The sequence below is a fragment of the Salvelinus alpinus genome, chromosome 10, assembly GCF_045679555.1.
Source record: "Salvelinus alpinus chromosome 10, SLU_Salpinus.1, whole genome shotgun sequence".
Taxonomy (NCBI): Eukaryota; Metazoa; Chordata; class Actinopteri; order Salmoniformes; family Salmonidae; genus Salvelinus; species Salvelinus alpinus.
Genome location: NC_092095.1, coordinates 71,745,679 through 71,766,228, shown reverse-complemented (window position 1 = coordinate 71,766,228; position 20,550 = coordinate 71,745,679). Strand labels below are relative to the sequence as shown.

The 20,550-nt window shown below is 44.3% G+C and overlaps 2 protein-coding genes across 3 annotated transcripts in view; both read right to left on the bottom strand.

Annotated features, from left to right (window-relative positions):
- The window catches only part of LOC139533039 (zinc finger protein ZFP2-like), a 319,515-nt gene that overhangs the window by 279,049 nt on the left and 19,916 nt on the right, over positions 1–20,550 (bottom strand). The window lies entirely within an intron of this gene.
- Positions 7,419–19,101, bottom strand: LOC139533059 (zinc finger protein 665-like). Its single transcript, XM_071331278.1, has 3 exons — positions 19,034–19,101; positions 12,106–12,354; positions 7,419–9,190 (listed from the first exon to the last, which is right to left on the bottom strand). The coding sequence occupies exons 2-3, from the start codon at positions 12,206–12,208 to the stop codon at positions 7,836–7,838; spliced, it is 1,458 nt and encodes a 485-aa protein (XP_071187379.1). The 5' UTR covers positions 12,209–12,354; positions 19,034–19,101; the 3' UTR covers positions 7,419–7,835.

The window sequence follows — 20,550 nt, the reverse complement described above, 5'->3', positions numbered from 1 at the left end:
GAAAAAATCAGGATATCGTCAAGGTAAACGAAAACAAAGATGTTCAGCATGTCTCTCAGTACATCATTAACTAATGCCTGAAAGACAGCTGGAGCATTAGCGAGACCGAACGGCAGAACCCGGTATTCAAAATGCCCTAACGGAGTGTTAAACGCCGTTTTCCACTCGTCCCCCTCTCTGATGCGTACGAGATGGTAAGCGTTACGAAGGTCCAACTTAGTAAAGAACCTGGCTCCCTGCAGAATCTCGAAGGCTGACGACATAAGGGGAAGCGGATAACGATTCTTAACCGTTATGTCATTCAGCCCTCGATAATCCACGCAGGGGCGCAGAGTACCGTCCTTCTTCTTAACAAAGAAAAACCCCGCTCCGGCGGGAGAAGAAGAAGGCACCACGGTACCCGCGTCGAGAGAAACAGACAGATAATCCTCGAGAGCCTTACGTTCGGGAGCCGACAGAGAGTATAGTCTACCCCGAGGGGGAGTGGTCCCCGGAAGGAGATCAATACAACAATCATACGACCGGTGAGGAGGAAGAGAGTTGGCTCTGGACCGACTGAAGACCGTGCGTAGATCATGATATTCCTCCGGCACTCCTGTCAAATCACCAGGTTCCTCCTGAGTAGAGGGGACAGAAGAAACAGGAGGGATAGCAGACATTAAACACTTCACATGACAAGAAACGTTCCAGGATAGGATAGAATTACTAGACCAATTAATAGAAGGATTATGACATACTAGCCAGGGATGACCCAAAACAACAGGTGTAAAAGGTGAACGAAAAATCAAAAAGGAAATGGTCTCACTGTGGTTACCAGATACTGTGAGGGTTAAAGGTAGTGTCTCACATCTGATACTGGGGAGAGGACTACCATCTAAGGCGAACATGGGCGTGGGCTTCCCTAACTGTCTGAGAGGAATGTCATGTTTCCGAGCCCATGCTTCGTCCATAAAACAACCCTCAGCCCCAGAGTCTATCAAGGCACTGCAGGAAGCAGCCGAACCGGTCCAGCGTAGATGGACCGACAAGGTAGTACAGGATCTTGATGGAGAGACCTGAGTAGTAGCGCTCACCAGTAGCCCTCCGCTTACTGATGAGCTCTGGCCCTTTACTGGACATGACATGACAAAATGTCCAGCAGAACCGCAATAGAGGCAAAGGCGGTTGGTGATTCTCCGTTCCCTCTCCTTAGTCGAGATGCGAATACCTCCCAGCTGCATGGGCTCAGTCTCTGAGCCGATGGGAGGAGATGGTTGAGATGCGGAGAGGGGAAACACCGTTAACGCGAGCTCTCCTCCACGAGCTCGGTGACGAAGATCTACCCGTCGTTCTATGCGGATGGCGAGTGCAATCAAAGAGTCCACGCTGGAAGGAACCTCCCGGGAGAGAATCTCATCCTTAACCTCAGCGTGGAGTCCCTCCAGAAAACGAGCGAGCAACGCCGGCTCGTTCCAGTCACTGGATGCAGCAAGAGTGCGAAACTCTATAGAGTAATCCGTTATGGATCGATCACCTTGACATAGGGAAGCCAGGGCCCTGGAAGCCTCCTTCCCAAAAACTGAACGATCAAAAACCCGTATCATCTCCTCCTTAAAGTTCTGATAAACGTTAGAACTCTCAGCCCTTGCCTCCCAGATAGCTGTGCCCCACTCCCGAGCCCGACCAGTAAGGAGTGATATGACGTAAGCGATCCGAGCTCTCTCTCCTGAGTATGTGTTGGGCTGGAGAGAGAACACAATATCACACTGGGTGAGAAAGGAGCGACACTCAGTGGGCTGCCCAGAGTAACATGGTGGGTTATTAACCCTAGGCTCCGGAGACTCGGAAGACCAGGAAGTAGCTGGTGGCACGAGACGAAGACTCTGAAACTGTCCTGAGAGATCGGAGACATGAGCGGCCAGGGTCTCAACGGCATGACGAGCAGCAGACAATTCCTGCTCGTGTCTGCCGAGCATTGCTCCCTGGATCTCGACGGCAGTGTTGCGAGAATCCGTAGTCGCTGGGTCCATTCTGCCTGGTCGGATTCTTCTGTTATGCTGGTGAATGAGGACCCAAAAGCGACGTAATAGTAACAGAGTCTTTATTCCAGTATTAAACAAATAATGATTCTCCTGGAATTATCAATGGTCAATCCAAAACAGGAAACTGAAATCCTCTCGTCAATAGAGAGGAACGACTGGAGACGCGACCACAGACTGCAGGTCGCTTCAGGAAGGCACTGGCCGTAGCTGACATAGACACCTGCTCACACGCAGCATCTGAAGAAGGCAAAGAACACGACAGGGCGGAACAAGGACACAGGAACAGCAAACATCAAACAAGAATCCGACCAGGCAGAAGCGGAAAACAGAGGGAGAAATAGGGACTCTAATCAGAGGGCAAAATAGGGGACAGGTGTGAAAGAGTAAATGAGGTCGTTAGGAGAATGAGAAACAGCTGGGAGCAGGAACGGAACGATAGAGAGAGAGAGCGGGAGAGGGAGAGAGGCAGGAGGAGAGAGAGAGAGAGAAAGAGGGAAAGAACCTAATAAGACCAGCAGAGGGAAGCACAGGGACAAGACATGATCAAAGACAAAACATGACAGTACCCCCCCACTCACCGAGCGCCTCCTGGCGCACTCGAGGAGGAACCCTGGCGGCAACGAAGGAAATCATCAATCAACGAACGGTCCAGCACGTCCCGAGATGGAACCCAACTCCTCTCCTCAGGACCGTAACCCTCCCAATCCACTAAGTACTGGTGACCACGTCCCCGAGAACGCATGTCCATGATCCTTCGTACCTTGTAAATAGGAGCGCCCTCGACAAGGACGGGGGGGGGGGGGAGGGAAGACGAACGGGGGCGCGAAGAAAAGGCTTGACACAAGAGACATGGAAGACAGGGTGGACGCGACGAAGATGTCGCGGAAGAAGCAGTCGCACAGCGACAGGATTGACGACCTGAGAGACACGGAACGGACCAATGAACCGCGGAGTCAACTTGCGAGAAGCTGTCGTAAGGGGAAGGTTACGAGTGGAAAGCCACACTCTCTGACCGCGACAATACCTAGGACTCTTAATCCTACGTTTATTGGCGGCTCTCACAGTCTGCGCCCTGTAACGGCAAAGTGCAGACCTGACCCTCCTCCAGGTGCGCTCACAACGTTGGACAAAAGCCTGAGCGGAGGGAACGCTGGACTCGGCGAGCTGGGACGAGAACAGAGGAGGCTGGTAACCAAGACTACTCTGAAACGGAGATAGCCCGGTAGCAGACGAAGGAAGCGAGTTGTGAGCGTACTCAGCCCAGGGGAGCTGTTCTGCCCAAGACGCAGGGTTTCGAAACGAAAGGCTGCGTAATATGCGACCAATCGACTGATTGGCCCTTTCTGCTTGACCGTTAGACTGGGGATGAAACCCGGAAGAGAGACTGACGGAAGCACCAATCAAACGACAGAACTCCCTCCAAAACTGTGACGTGAATTGCGGACCTCTGTCTGAAACGGCGTCTAACGGGAGGCCATGAATTCTGAACACATTCTCAATGATGATTTGTGCCGTCTCCTTAGCGGAAGGAAGCTTAGCGAGGGGAATGAAATGTGCCGCCTTAGAGAACCTATCGATAACCGTAAGAATCACAGTCTTCCCCGCAGACGAAGGCAGACCGGTAATAAAGTCTAAGGCGATGTGAGACCATGGTCGAGAAGGAATGGGAAGCGGTCTGAGACGACCGGCAGGAGGAGAGTTACCTGACTTAGTATGCGCGCAGTCCGAACAAGCAGCCACGAAACGGCGCGTGTCCCGCTCCTGAGTAGGCCACCAAAACCGCTGGCGAATAGAAGCAAGCGTACCCCGAACGCCGGGGTGGCCAGCTAACTTGGCAGAATGAGCCCACTGAAGAACAGCCAGACGAGTAGAGACAGGAACGAACAGAAGGTTACTAGGACAAGCGCGCGGCGACGCAGTGTGAGTGAGTGCTTGCTTTACCTGTCTCTCAATTCCCCAGACAGTCAACCCGACAACACGCCCTTCAGGGAGAATCCCCTCGGGGTCGGTAGAAGCCACAGGAGAACTAAAGAGACGGGATAAGGCATCAGGCTTGGTGTTCTTATTTCCCGGGCGATAGGAAATCACAAACTCGAAACGAGCGAAAAACAACGCCCAACGAGCTTGACGTGCATTAAGTCGTTTGGCAGAACGGATGTACTCAAGGTTCTTATGGTCAGTCCAAACGACAAAAGGGACGGTCGCCCCCTCCAACCACTGTCGCCATTCGCCTATGGCTAAGCGGATGGCGAGCAGTTCGCGGTTACCCACATCATAGTTGCGTTCCGATGGCGACAGGCGATGAGAAAAGTAAGCGCAAGGATGGACCTTATCGTCAGACTGGAAGCGCTGGGACAGAATGGCTCCCACGCCCACCTCTGAAGCGTCAACCTCGACAATGAATTGTTTAGTGACGTCAGGAGTAACAAGGATAGGGGCGGATGTAAAACGCTTCTTGAGGAGATCAAAAGCTCCCTGGGCGGAACCGGACCACTTAAAGCAAGTCTTGACAGAAGTCAGAGCTGTGAGAGGAGCAGCCACTTGACCGAAATTACGAATGAAACGCCGATAGAAATTAGCGAAACCGAGAAAGCGCTGTAACTCGACACGTGACTTAGGAACGGGCCAATCGCTGACAGCCTGGACCTTAGCGGGATCCATCTGAATGCCTTCAGCGGAAATAACAGAACCGAGAAATGTGACAGAGGAGACATGAAAGGCGCACTTCTCAGCCTTCACGTAGAGACAATTCTCCAAAAGGCGCTGGAGTACACGTCGAACGTGCTGAACATGAATCTCGAGTGACGGTGAAAAAATCAGGATATCGTCAAGGTAAACGAAAACAAAGATGTTCAGCATGTCTCTCAGTACATCATTAACTAATGCCTGAAAGACAGCTGGAGCATTAGCGAGACCGAACGGCAGAACCCGGTATTCAAAATGCCCTAACGGAGTGTTAAACGCCGTTTTCCACTCGTCCCCCTCTCTGATGCGTACGAGATGGTAAGCGTTACGAAGGTCCAACTTAGTAAAGAACCTGGCTCCCTGCAGAATCTCGAAGGCTGACGACATAAGGGGAAGCGGATAACGATTCTTAACCGTTATGTCATTCAGCCCTCGATAATCCACGCAGGGGCGCAGAGTACCGTCCTTCTTCTTAACAAAGAAAAACCCCGCTCCGGCGGGAGAAGAAGAAGGCACCACGGTACCCGCGTCGAGAGAAACAGACAGATAATCCTCGAGAGCCTTACGTTCGGGAGCCGACAGAGAGTATAGTCTACCCCGAGGGGGAGTGGTCCCCGGAAGGAGATCAATACAACAATCATACGACCGGTGAGGAGGAAGAGAGTTGGCTCTGGACCGACTGAAGACCGTGCGTAGATCATGATATTCCTCCGGCACTCCTGTCAAATCACCAGGTTCCTCCTGAGTAGAGGGGACAGAAGAAACAGGAGGGATAGCAGACATTAAACACTTCACATGACAAGAAACGTTCCAGGATAGGATAGAATTACTAGACCAATTAATAGAAGGATTATGACATACTAGCCAGGGATGACCCAAAACAACAGGTGTAAAAGGTGAACGAAAAATCAAAAAGGAAATGGTCTCACTGTGGTTACCAGATACTGTGAGGGTTAAAGGTAGTGTCTCACATCTGATACTGGGGAGAGGACTACCATCTAAGGCGAACATGGGCGTGGGCTTCCCTAACTGTCTGAGAGGAATGTCATGTTTCCGAGCCCATGCTTCGTCCATAAAACAACCCTCAGCCCCAGAGTCTATCAAGGCACTGCAGGAAGCAGCCGAACCGGTCCAGCGTAGATGGACCGACAAGGTAGTACAGGATCTTGATGGAGAGACCTGAGTAGTAGCGCTCACCAGTAGCCCTCCGCTTACTGATGAGCTCTGGCCCTTTACTGGACATGACATGACAAAATGTCCAGCAGAACCGCAATAGAGGCAAAGGCGGTTGGTGATTCTCCGTTCCCTCTCCTTAGTCGAGATGCGAATACCTCCCAGCTGCATGGGCTCAGTCTCTGAGCCGATGGGAGGAGATGGTTGAGATGCGGAGAGGGGAAACACCGTTAACGCGAGCTCTCCTCCACGAGCTCGGTGACGAAGATCTACCCGTCGTTCTATGCGGATGGCGAGTGCAATCAAAGAGTCCACGCTGGAAGGAACCTCCCGGGAGAGAATCTCATCCTTAACCTCAGCGTGGAGTCCCTCCAGAAAACGAGCGAGCAACGCCGGCTCGTTCCAGTCACTGGATGCAGCAAGAGTGCGAAACTCTATAGAGTAATCCGTTATGGATCGATCACCTTGACATAGGGAAGCCAGGGCCCTGGAAGCCTCCTTCCCAAAAACTGAACGATCAAAAACCCGTATCATCTCCTCCTTAAAGTTCTGATAAACGTTAGAACTCTCAGCCCTTGCCTCCCAGATAGCTGTGCCCCACTCCCGAGCCCGACCAGTAAGGAGTGATATGACGTAAGCGATCCGAGCTCTCTCTCCTGAGTATGTGTTGGGCTGGAGAGAGAACACAATATCACACTGGGTGAGAAAGGAGCGACACTCAGTGGGCTGCCCAGAGTAACATGGTGGGTTATTAACCCTAGGCTCCGGAGACTCGGAAGACCAGGAAGTAGCTGGTGGCACGAGACGAAGACTCTGAAACTGTCCTGAGAGATCGGAGACATGAGCGGCCAGGGTCTCAACGGCATGACGAGCAGCAGACAATTCCTGCTCGTGTCTGCCGAGCATTGCTCCCTGGATCTCGACGGCAGTGTTGCGAGAATCCGTAGTCGCTGGGTCCATTCTGCCTGGTCGGATTCTTCTGTTATGCTGGTGAATGAGGACCCAAAAGCGACGTAATAGTAACAGAGTCTTTATTCCAGTATTAAACAAATAATGATTCTCCTGGAATTATCAATGGTCAATCCAAAACAGGAAACTGAAATCCTCTCGTCAATAGAGAGGAACGACTGGAGACGCGACCACAGACTGCAGGTCGCTTCAGGAAGGCACTGGCCGTAGCTGACATAGACACCTGCTCACACGCAGCATCTGAAGAAGGCAAAGAACACGACAGGGCGGAACAAGGACACAGGAACAGCAAACATCAAACAAGAATCCGACCAGGCAGAAGCGGAAAACAGAGGGAGAAATAGGGACTCTAATCAGAGGGCAAAATAGGGGACAGGTGTGAAAGAGTAAATGAGGTCGTTAGGAGAATGAGAAACAGCTGGGAGCAGGAACGGAACGATAGAGAGAGAGAGCGGGAGAGGGAGAGAGGCAGGAGGAGAGAGAGAGAGAGAAAGAGGGAAAGAACCTAATAAGACCAGCAGAGGGAAGCACAGGGACAAGACATGATCAAAGACAAAACATGACAACTACCACAGTCAACCCTCAGACTTTATTGTTTCAATGAGAGACACCTCAGAGGGTATTCAACCCTAAGGGCAAATCCATGGTGATCTCAATATCTCTTCAGTAGAAGCTAACAAAACACACTGATCAGTAAAGTAGAGGCTAACGTTGTAGAAAACACTCCCTTTCCACTGCACAGTGAGAAACAACAGTGTGCTACGCTTTCTTCTTTTGATCAAATGAACTGTTACTACTTCCTTTATGAGAATTAAGTGATGGAATTAAGTGATTACTTTAATTTTAGCTGGTCTGAGAGAACTGATGATGCTTCTCTCCGTTATGTATACATTGATGTGTTTTTAAGGTATTCAATCTGGAGAAACTCTTGTCCACAGTCACAGTGGTAAGGCTTCTCTCCTGTGTGTTCTGCGATGAACGTTTACCTCAGCATTTACCATGATCAGAGCAGGAGTGAGGCTTCTCTCCTTTATGTATACATTGGTGGGTTTTTAGGTTGCCCGATATGGAGAAACTCTTCCCACAGTCAGAGCAGGAGAATGGCTTCTCTCCTGTGTGTATACGTTGGTGGGTTTTTAGGTTGCATGATACAGAGAAACTCTTCCCACAGACAGAGCAGGAGAATGGCTTTTCGCCTGTGTGTATACGTTGATGGGTTTTTAAGGTATTCAACCTGGAGAAACTTTTCCCACAGTCACAGTGGTAAGGCTTCTCTCCTGTGTGTGTTCTCCAATGAACATTTACCTCCGCTGATGTTTTGAAGCCTTTACCACAGTCAGAGCAGGAGTAAGGCTTCTCTCCTTTATGGATCCGTAGGTGGGTTTTTAAGTTGCCTGACATGGAGAAACTCTTCCCACAATCAGAGCAGGAGAATGGCTTCTCTCCTTTATGTATACGTTGGTGGGTTTTTAGGTTGCCCGATACAGAGAATCCCTTCCCACAGTCAGAACAGGAGAATGGCTTCTCTCCTGAGTGTATACGTTGGTGGGTTTTTAAGTTGCCCAGTTGAGAGAAACTCTTCCCACAGTCAGAGCAGACGTAAGGTTTCTGTCCTTTATGTATTAGTTGGTGACTTTTTAAGGCATCCAATCGGGAGAAACTCTCTCCACAGTCAGAGCAGGTGTAAGGCTTCTCTCCAGTGTGCACTCTCTGATGAATGGTTAATTTAGCTGATTTAATGAAGCATTTCCCACAGTCAGAGCAGGAGTAAGGCTTCTGTCCTTCATGTATTAATTGGTGATTTTTTAAGGTATCCAATCGGGAGAAACTCTTTCCACAATCAGAGCAGAAATAAGGCTTCTCTCCTGTGTGCACTCTCTGGTGAATTGTCAGAGCCCTTGATGTTGTGAAGCTATTCCCACAGTCAGCGCAGAAGTATGGCTTCTCTCCAGTGTGTATACGTTGGTGTGATTTTAAGTGGCCATATTGGGAGAAACTCGATCCACAGTCAGAGCAGGAGTAAGGCTTCTCTCCTGTGTGCACTCTCTGATGAATGGTTAATTTAGATGATCTATTGAAGCATTTCCCACAGTCGGTGCAGGAGTAAGGCTTTTCTCCAGTGTGCTCTCTCTGATGAATTGTCAGAGCCCTTGATGTTGTGAAGCTCTTCTCACAGGCAGTGCAGGAATACAGATTCTCTCCTCTTTGCATTTTTAGGTGTATTTTTAGCTTTGATAGAATTGGGAAAATCTCCTCACAATGTGGGCAGCGGTGAGACCTCTTATCTCTGTTATCTTCCTGCTGTTGCTCTCTGGATGTAGAGAATGTCTCAACATGGTCTCCTGTGTGAACAACATCAGAAGAACCAGTCAGTCAGTGAGATACACATATGACTTCATATACAGTGCCTTCAGAAAGTATTCACACCCCTTGACTTTTTCTACATTTTTTTGTGTTTCAGCCTGATTTTAAAATGGATTAAATTGAGTCATTGGCCTACACACAATACCACACACATACAAGGGCATGGATACATGACTAGATATTGTTGTACCAACATGAATTCTACTACGACTATTTACCATCTGAATATGAATACCACATCTGTAGATTCTAAACCAACAGTTGGAGGACAGATCACCTGGAGGACAGATGGAAACTAAACCACCAGTTGGCCAGAAAGTGTTATATATGGTAGCCCTGAAAACTGTTTTGTCTTTACCCCATAACGTCAGTGGAATGCCCCCCCATGTCAGTGGAATACCCCCATAACGTCAGTGGAATCCCCCATAACATCAGTGGAATACCCCATAAAGTGGAATACCTCATAACGTCAGTGGAATACCTCATAACGTCAGTGGAATAACCCATAACGCCAGTGGAATAATCCACAACGCCAGTGGAATAATCCACAACGCCAGTGGAATAATCCATAACGTCAGTGGAATACCCCCATAACGTCAGTAGAATATACCATAACGTAAGCGGAATACCTCATAATGCGTCAATAAGTCAATAAGTATTCAACCCCTTTGTTATGGCAAGCTTAACAAGTCACATGGTCTCACTGTGTGCAATAATAGTGGTTAACATGATTTCTGAATGACTACCTCATCTCTGTAACCCAGAAATACAATTATCTGTAAAGGTCCCTCAGTCAAGTAGTGAATTTCAAACACAGATTCAACCATAAAGACCAGGGACATTTTCTAATGCTTCACAAGGAAGGGCACCTATTAGTAGATGGGTAAAACATTTGATAAAAGACATTGACTATCCCTTTGAGCATGGTGTAGTTATTACATTAACTTTGGATGGTACATCAATACACACAGTCACTACAAAGATACAGGCGTCCTTCCTAACTCAGTTGCAGGAGAGGAGGGAAACCAATGGTGACTTTAAAACAGTTAGACTGAGGATGGACAACATTGTAGTTACTCCACAATTCTAACATCAATGACAGAGTGAAAAGAAGCAAAGCTGTACAGAAAAAAAATATTCCAAAACATGCATCCTGTTTGAATTAAGTTACTAAAGTAAACTGCAAAAATCTTGTCAAAAATAATTAACTTAAAATCCAATTTTATTGGTCACATGCGCACCGAATAATACAGGTGTAGGTAGACCTTACAGTGAAATGCTTATTTACGAGCCCCTAACCAACAATGCAGTTTAAAAAAATAGAGATAAGAATAAGAAATAAAAGTAACAAGTAGTAAAAGAGCAGCAGTAAAATAACATGTGCAGGGGCACCGATTAGTTGAGGTAATATGTACAAGGTAGAGTTATTAAAATGACTATGCATAGATGATAACAACAGAGAGTAGCAGCGGTGTAAAATAGGGGGGGGGGGCAATGCAAATAGTCTGGGTCGCCATTTGATTAGGTATTCAGGAGTCTTATGGCTTGGGGGTAGAAGCTGTTAAGAAGCCTCTTGGACCTAGACTTGGTACTCCGGTACTGCTTGCAGTGAGGTAGCAGAGAGAACAGTCTATGACTAGGGTTGCTGGAGTCTGACAATTTTTATGCCCTCCTCTGACACCGCCTGGTATAGAGGTCCTGGATGGCAGGAAGCTTGGCCCCAGTGATGTACTGGGCCATTTGCACTACCCTCTGTAGTGCCTTGTGGTTGGAGGCCGAGCAGTTGCCATACCAGGCAGTGATACAACCATATTCATATCCTGAATACAAAGCGTTATGTTTGGGGTAAATCCAACACAACACATCAAGAGTCCCACTCTACACATGGTGGTAGCTGCATCATGTTATGGGTGTGCTTGTCATCAGCAAGGACTTGAAAGTTTTTTCGGGAGATAAAAAGAAACGGAATAGAGCTAAGCACCGGCAAAATCCTAGAGGAATACCTGGTGCAGTCTGCTTTGCAACAGACACTGGGAAACAAATTCACATTTCAGAAGGGCAATAACCGAAAAAACAAGGCCAAATATACACTGGAGTTGCTTACCAAGACAATATTGAATGTTCTTGAGTGGCCTAGTTAGTTTTGACTTAAATCAGCTTGAAAATCTATGGCAAGACATGAAAATCGCTGTCTAGCCATGATCAACAACCAACTTGACAGAGCTTAAAGAATTTGTACAACATTGTACCATCCAGGTGTGCAAAATTCTTAGAGACTTACCTAGAAAGACTCACAGCTGTAATTGCTACCAAAGGTGTTTCTACAAAGTATTGACTCGGGGGGTGTGAATACTTATGTAAATTTGATATTTCTGCACTTCAATTTGTATAAATTTGCAAACATTTCTAAATACATTATGTATGTCATTATTGGGTATATTAAAAATCAATTTCATCCATTTAGAATTTAGGCTGTAACATAAAATGCAGAATAAGTCAAGGGGTATGAATACTTTCTGAAGGCTCTATACTGTACAATACAAAAGGGGAATACAATTATTCTAAAAGTGGACAACAGCTGATTGCAAAAAGGAGTGAAAATTCAGACCCATATAATCCTCCACTCACTATCACAAGGGTTAGTAACTACACAGACTTATTTCATAGAACTTTAAAACATTGGCAGTTTATCTTGTTCACTTCTTTAGTCTACTCTCTGCAGACTCCAGATAACCCAGTGAATAAAACAAACACTGGCAATACTGTTGTTGGAAAGAACAACACAAGCTTTGTTGTACAGTCTGGTGTTCTTCAGGGATGTGATGTCAGACTTACAGAATTTACAATAGCAATAGACTGGGTCATAACTTAGTAAGATAGAACCTGCCTTTACCATGACTAACAGATTTCCCAATCGTCTCCTCCTCTTCTTCATCTTTAATGTTGACATTCAGCTCCAGTGTTTGACTGCAGTCTTCCAGCTTCACTGATGCCATCTCTGGATCCTGCAGTGCAAACTAGGCTCCACTGTCACAATCAGGACCCAGTTACTGTAGGTTTGGACTCGGTGTGGAAGGAGAGAGGCAGGCTGGGTCTGTCCTCACTATTGATGTTACCGGCCTTAGACTTAATCTGAGTTGACCTGTAGTAATAAAGAGAAACGGACACAAGTTATTGTCTTGACAGTTCTGTCACTTTATTCTATAAAAATATATTATATTTTTTCTTGTTCAATTATCTAATTTCAATAGATCAGGTAGTTAAGCATTGACAACAAAACATTCATTCACATTCACTGTTACGGATACAAGTATTCAGTGTGTATCCTGTGTGTATTTCTGTTCTCTCCTTCACCCCTACTCACAGGTGACAATCATCCTTCCCCAATCAATCATCAATCAGTCGCTAATCGGAAGACACCTGCTCCTTTTCCCTTACCCAATCACAGTCCCTTTCCCTTGGTTTAAAAACCCTGTCAGTTGTGTTCTCTAGATCTCAATCTCTCTGTAAATGCCATATGTCTGTAGATCTCTTGTGTGGGTTAGCATCTACATGTCACTTTGTCCCCACCTGTGAGTATGGTGTTTGAGTGTTTGTTTGATAGTAGGAAAAGGGGGTAACCAGACAGTTTGCCCATGGGCATACACTACCCATAGGTAAACTTTGTTAAATACACTAGTTAGAACTGGGTGGACCACCCACTGTATTTTTGGTTAGTTAGCTGTTGTTGAAATAGGCTAGTCTAGCTTAGGGGTGTTTTTACTAATAAACCCTGAGTTTGACGGTAGATTTAAGTTGTCGTGGTTATTTGTTCTCACTGTTACTTTGTCACTCTTACACTTTGCATGAGTTATGTTACGGGTATCGTTACCATCCCCCCTAGACTGTCGGGCCAAAGGGATTCGTAACATTCACATTAGACACAAAGTGCACACTTTTTAAAATTACACAACGTAAGTGCACTTAACCTATAGTAGATTTCTTAAATTCACATAAATGACTCAAAAAACCATTTAGTACAATGTTGCAGTATGTTTTAGGCAGCACTATGTACTATTTTCCTGAATAACCTTTTCTTCACTGTATTTCACTAAAAAAACAATAGTATTTCCCTTTCACATCATTAACAATTATAGAAACTGAATGTGTTTAAATTCTACTACACATGTAGAAAACTGATAATCATTACATTCAGCTTCAAAACAGTAGAGCGACCTTGTCTTTCATTCACACGCACTGCCTGACCTGAAGTCCGTTGACGCTACTGAGTTACCGCCACCTGCGGTAATGGAGTAAACATATCGAATGAATACGAATTTATGTTTTTGCGCTATATTCCATAAGCCTGTATCGCAATTTTTATGAGCGTCTATGTCGGCTTGTTGTATTTTTGGTCTCGTCTCCGTCGCTTCTCTGTGCCGTGTGCACCTTCCCATTTACACCAGAGATCTGTATATAATGACGAGATGCACGTCTCCGCCCTAACAATGGGAGTCAGTGTCCCAAAGGCGGGAAGGCAGGGGACAAGCTTAGGTCCAAAGCAAGCCCATAGAAAAGCTTTGGCCGTATTTTGGACCGATTTTATTTTTATTTTTTTTGTGAGTGAATTCTCTTGCTTCGCCTCTTCCTCTAGGATATCCAAACACACCAAGCCCCTACCGTTCACGCCAGGAAAGTTGCGAGACCACATCTTCCTATTTTTAATTTATTTAACCTTTATTTAACTAGGCAAGTCAGTTAAGAACAAATTATTATTTACAATGACAGCCAAACCCGGACGACGCTGGGCCAATTCTGCGCTGCCCCTCTGGCAGGTGGTTTCAAGTAGCTATTTGTGGTTTGGTCCAAAAGAATGGTTCATGTGTCCACCAAAACACATTGAGACATTATTTTACTGTAATATAGAAGTTACCTTTTCTCTCAATACCCTTTTTATGTCTCAACTACTCAGATTGAGAGCAGAGCTACACTACTAAAACGAGAGCATCAATGAACATTAATTCTGGAAAATGAATGCTCATTTGGTACCGCCAGATGTCCAGTCTGTGTTTTATAAATGTGTAATAAGCATAAAAACACAATTATATAAGGTATTGGCAACTCGTTCTCATTTTGAGAAATAAGGTAGGCAACTTGATTTTAACATCTGAACAAAGTGGACAGGCTAACATGTTTTTCAAACAGGGTGTGTTCATAACTCAACTGTTCTACCTTGTTAGCTAGCAGATAGATTCTTGTTGGCTAAACTTGAAATAAAGATTAGCTGTCTAATCACTAGCACGTGGGCTTTAGAGATTAATGAGACCTGTGTTAATATTCTATACCCTAATACCTGCCACAATAAGTTAGTCAATTTGTAACTAAAAAGGGCATTTTCATTTACAGACTTGAAAACCAGATCAGTGTTTATTGCAACAACAAAAAAGCAGGTTAAACTATTTTGATAAAATAATACAATGAGAAAGAAAGAGCATACTCCCGGACAACAGTGGTTTCAGAGTCCTGTAATAGAGCTGACATGCTAATATTTGTGTAAACTCTACATAGTTGTGTTCTGTGGGTGTCACTGAGTAGGCTGAACAATCCATAGGTAAGAATGTAGAGTGCAATATGAATGTCCAACACAAACAAAAGCCCCTCCATACTCAACTGGCGGACTGTAACTGAACGGGGTCAATACGGACCACGGGACCCCAAAAAATATACATAATAATACTTTTTTGGTTGGGCTTCGACCCCTGGTATCATATAAACACACGTAATACATGGAAACGTGTAGAACTGTAGGAAATTAGCTTTAAAAAAGAGAACAAATCTCAGCCCCATCGTAATGTGTAGAATTGTGGGATATTAGCATTAAAACTGCTAAATGTTCTCTCCGCCAACAAGAGGGTTGTGAACAGTTTGAACAATTGCAAGTTGGGAGTTTGTTACTATGCCAACAACTGACAATATCCATCTGGACCTTTGCCACCTAGGAAATGTGTGTGACCGGACCTTCTCAAATAGTACTGGAGTACCCCTGTAATAGACTGACTGGGAAGGTGATTTTTCAGTCAAAGTCCTGCAATAAGAGCTAAGAAGCTAATATGTGTTTTAACTCTTGGTAATTGTATTCTGTGGGTGTCACCTGTTTCATGGGTGAACAATCCAACCATAGGCGGAAATCCCAGGGGGGGCGGGGGGGACACGACCCCCCCCCATCCTGGGAAAAATGTGATTTGTCCCCCCCAATCTATCACTGTAAACATAACTATGTAATTTCAATAATATTAATAATACGCAATGAAAGCAGTTGTGCTGATTATAGACACTTAATAGCGCGTTTTTAAGTTTCAAAAGATTGCGACCACCCCGCCCTTTGCCTCACAATGGTTTGATCCACTGACAGTTCTTTAGCTGACAAGGTAATAGAGGGTTCGTATCTACTGTCCGAAAGGCACTCAATGTACGTAACTGACGTGAGGTTAATCCAGTCAATCGCTCCATAGCAATGTTTTTTATTTTTTTTATTTATTTATGTTGGCAGGGTTCACACACTAACTGAATTTGCAGAGCTAGCGCGCAAACTAAAGCAAACATTAACTAGCAAGCTAGCTAGTACCTATTCCATTAATGTGGCGTCGTCAAAGATGGAATCTTTGCTATCGTCAGTTTATTCCAAGATCAGCATGCAGCTGTAGTGCTTCAAAGTCCCTGTGATACGGTTAGCGATAAACTGAAGTCCAAACTGAACAGAACTACACTCTCTTATACCATTGTCTTAAATATATTTAATGGTCTCGTTGCAAAAGCTAAATTGTCGCTAGTGAACTTTTTAAAATTTATTTGATTTCACCTTTAAAAAAAAATAGATTATAGCAAACACCACAGAAACTGAATTGGTGCTCGCTAGCTTTACAAATTCAGCTATTGTTGGAAGCCAGCCAATATGAAACAAACTATATTAAAATTAGAAAAGGTTGTAGCATATGTTGTGTAAATGTGTGTGTGTGCAGCTAGACCGGCCAGCCAGGTAGAAAAATGGCAGAAAAAAGTAAAAAGACATCAGAGTATTTTTCAGTACACCAAAACGCAAAGTAAGAACTCTAGTAGCCTAATATCTCAAAGACGAGTTGATAAAATGTTCATAAGAAAGAAGTGAAATGCTAATGGGAATGTTTCACAATGATGTCATTAGGCAGAGCAGGCAACAGATGGCACACAGACAGCAGAGCTGGGGACAGATATGCAGGGACAGGGAGTCTCAGGTAAGTTTGTTGAGTCTTTGTTTGGCAACATGAAAGGTTCTCAATTTTTTTGACTTGTAAAATAGGGACATAATTGGAAAATGCCATGGATACCCCCACTCTCAACTTAAACTGATGACTAAACTAAGATGTGTTTATGGCTATGGTATTGCTGTTGTGGTTAATTGTGTAGTTTTGGGTACCGGTAGTTAGGAGTACGGCAAACACCTTATTTATTTTCTAGGAGACAGACTGAGTCAGTGAGGGTGGTGAAAGGGAAAGAGCCAGGGAGAGAGACTTCAGAGAACAGTGTCACAGCCACGGCAGGACCAGGTGTCACCCTTGTTGCCAGCAGCACCAGTATAGGGGACAGTGGCACAGCCACGGCAGGACCAGGTGTCACCCTTGTTGCCAGCAGCACCAGTATAGGGGACAGTGGCACAGCATTGTACAGTTACCTCAGTGATGGCACAAAACCATATCAGCCACACCCACAATTTTTGAACCGCAAACTCTTGCCAACAGAGTGTTGATGTTTCAAGAGGCCCCAAAGCACAGAATGAAATTCTGAACATCATGGCCAATACAATCATTCGAGGCATTGCAGCTGAGATTAGGTCTCTTCCGATTGTACAATTTTCATTAATTGTTGATGGTACTCAAGATGTCTCTGGTGCTGAACAGGAGAGTCTCTTTTTGCATTATGTTGACCATGACCTTGTCCCTCATGAGGAGTTTATTGGGCTATACAGGGTGTCGGAGACAACAGGCGAGGGCATTGCGAAAGTGGCAACTGAAGTGTTGTTGAGGCTCAATTTGCCCATGTCTGGCTTACGTGGGCAGAGTTACGATGGTGCCTCAAACATGGCAGGAAAATACACAGGTGCACAGGCAATTGTGAGAAGGCAGCAGCCATTAGCCCTCTATGTCCATTGTGGAGCACACTGTGTAAATCTGATTACACAGGCTGGCTGCTCAGCCTCCCCACTGATCCGGGATTCCCTTTCTTGGGTCCATCAGTTAGGTGTCCTCTATGGCCAGTCAGGAAAGTTTAAGAGCATGTTTGAATCAATTGCCACGTCCAAAGAAACACATCTGCCCACCCGGAAACCCCTATGTCCAACAAGGGGGACTGTGCGGAATACTGCTATTAGAGCTGTGCTAGGGCAGTATGAGCGGGTACTAAGCAGCCTAGAGGAGAGTAGTTTTTAGTACATGACAGTACACTTACAAATTATTTATTTCATGTTATTTTATTTAAAATTGCATACTTTGTGCGACATACTTGTCCATAGCTGCTGTTTGAAGAGTTGAGACACTGACTGAAGGATATTTTGTTTGATTTATTTGGGTTTTTCATTGAAGTAGTTATTTTGCTTTTAGAACTGTACTTATTTTAAGCTTTTTGTTCTTGTAAAGATATTGTAGTAGACTCAGGCCAGTGGCACATTTAATGACTATATAAATGTATCAGAAAAAGTAAAATTAAAAGGTCAATTCAATACAGAGACAAACTTTGTGATGGTTCTCAATGGAGACTCTTTTAGATGTGATCGCACCATGTTCATTGTATTTATGAAAACTACACCCATACAGTGTACAGTACCATTGCTACCTACTGGCCTTTCTTGATATTGCTGGTTGTAAGTACGAATACCTGCATACATACTGGACTGGTAAGGAGCACTGCTATAACTATTATTAGTAGTAGTATTATAATGATTTAAACATTTGAACAAGTTGGTTAAACCCTTCAGTTAACTACTGTACCTATCAATTATTCAGTTGTAGGAATTATGGTTCCTCAATATACATTTAAAATATTACAACGTAGGCTATGTGTTACAGCACTACTTTTGGTGTCCCCCTCAGGAATTGCTCTTGAGAAAATGTAATGTAATTGTCCCCTCCAAGGTTGATATCAGATTTTCGCCCCTGAATCCAACCCGTTTCATAAGTTCATAGGAAAATGCCCTCAATGCAATTATGCGGTCTAATACATCCACAGTGGGATTTCAACCGTTTTTTTGTTTATTTTCAAAGTAATTAATTATTGTAATTCATTTTCAATAAAGTAACATTCCAACCATGTTTAGCGTTTCTAGTCCAAATATGGCATGATTCCACTATTTTCTATCCGTTTGTATCACTTTCATTTGGGACTTTTATTTTGAGGTCGAAACGCAAATTCCACTATTGTGGCTAATCGTTATTGTGGATAGCTTCACATAGGTAGGGACAAGCGGGGAGGACGGAGACGCTGGCCACGATCAGATATACATGTATTATGTAGAACAAACATGCCTCTGATTCTAAGGAATCATGTCAGTTCTATTCAGAGGATTTCTAGCTGCAACTTTCCAAAACGTTTTGTACTGAACATCCCCAGGCGAAACCCACTGAGCTATATACGAATATGGAAAGCCTCACAAATGAAAACGTGTGTGCTTGTAAAATAGTTTTTTTATTACGTTCTTCACAGAAAAACAAGACAAAACCTTTCCCAAACGTGATCATACCTTGACGGATGTGTTATCTAACACGTTATGACGTTCTTTCAATATTAGACAGTGTAAACGTGCTATTACATACCTGTAGTAATAACGATAAACGGACAGCACAGTTCTGACGTTTTCTTTATTCTGAAGAACGGTGGCAGGCTACCCGGAACTTCCTGTTCCCCCCACTACCACAGTTCAACAGCGACATTATTGGACTGATGGACTAACTACTGCTAAACCATGTAGAATATAAAAGTGAGATTGATTATCTAGACAAATAAACTTTGGTTTAAAAAACTAAAGCAGTGTCTGTTTTAGTGTCTAAGTTTTTCAACCCATTACATATGTATTGTAGATGATCTCTGTGGAAGGCCAAGAAGATCATCAAGAACCTCAGCCACCAGAGACACGGCCTGTTCACCCTGCTACCATCTATCAGGCGGAGACAATACAGGTGCATCAAAGCTGGGACAGAGAGAATGAAACCGCTTCTATCTCCAGGCCACAAGACTGTTAAACAGTCATCCTTGATTTGATTTAGAGAATATTGGTGACTAGCAAATTGGCTTGTCCCAATGTGTACTGGTGTCGTGACATGTATTGAGTAGATCAATAAACATGTGTTATTTTGAATTCCATGAATTAAACAAAAGCATTATATTTACTGTAAAGTTAACCCCCCATAACTACAATGATTCAGTAGATCAATAAAGTAACAGTACTCTAGCAGGTCTCACAGCTGCTTATGTTGATAAAACATGTTAGAGAACAGGTCAGATTTAGCTTTGTGATGCTCATTTCAACTTCCTGTCTTGTTCAGCTTCAGAAAAACCTAAATATGTCACTTGAATACATTTTTTGTAATTCATTATACAAAAGAAGAGTTTTACCAGAATAAATTCATATATACAAACTTTATTTTTCATTGGCAGATCAATTTAGTTGGCTTGAATGTGGTTTTCCAAACACATTTATTATCAATGACTAAAATAACAAATCTAGTTTTTAAAAGAAAATTTAATAAATACATGAAGTCGTTTCATAGCTGTTTATCATTAAAGAAATAGTCATTTAGTAGTAAATTCTTTTCCCAAACTAGTGGTGAAAACTGATCATCACACCATCTCTATCTGATACATGTTGTATCTACTAACTCATTCCCACAGAAAACTGATCATCACACCACCTCTATCTGATACATGTTGTATCTACTAACTCATTCCCACAGAAAACTGATCATCACACCACCTCTATCTGATACATGTTGTATCTACTAACTCATTCCCACAGAAAACTGATCATCACACCACCTCTATCTGATACATGTTGTATCTACTAACTCATTCCCACAGAAAACTGATCATCACACCACCTCTATCTGATACATGTTGTATCTACTAACTCATTCCCACAGAAAACTGATCATCACACCACCTCTATCTGATACATGTTGTATCTACTAACTCATTCCCACAGAAAATTGATCATCACATCATCTCTATCTGATACATGTTGTCTACTACATCATTCCCACAGAAAACTGCAGAGGGAAGCAGTACCACCCAGTCAACCAACAGACTACATTGTTTTAAGTGATGGGCACCAATA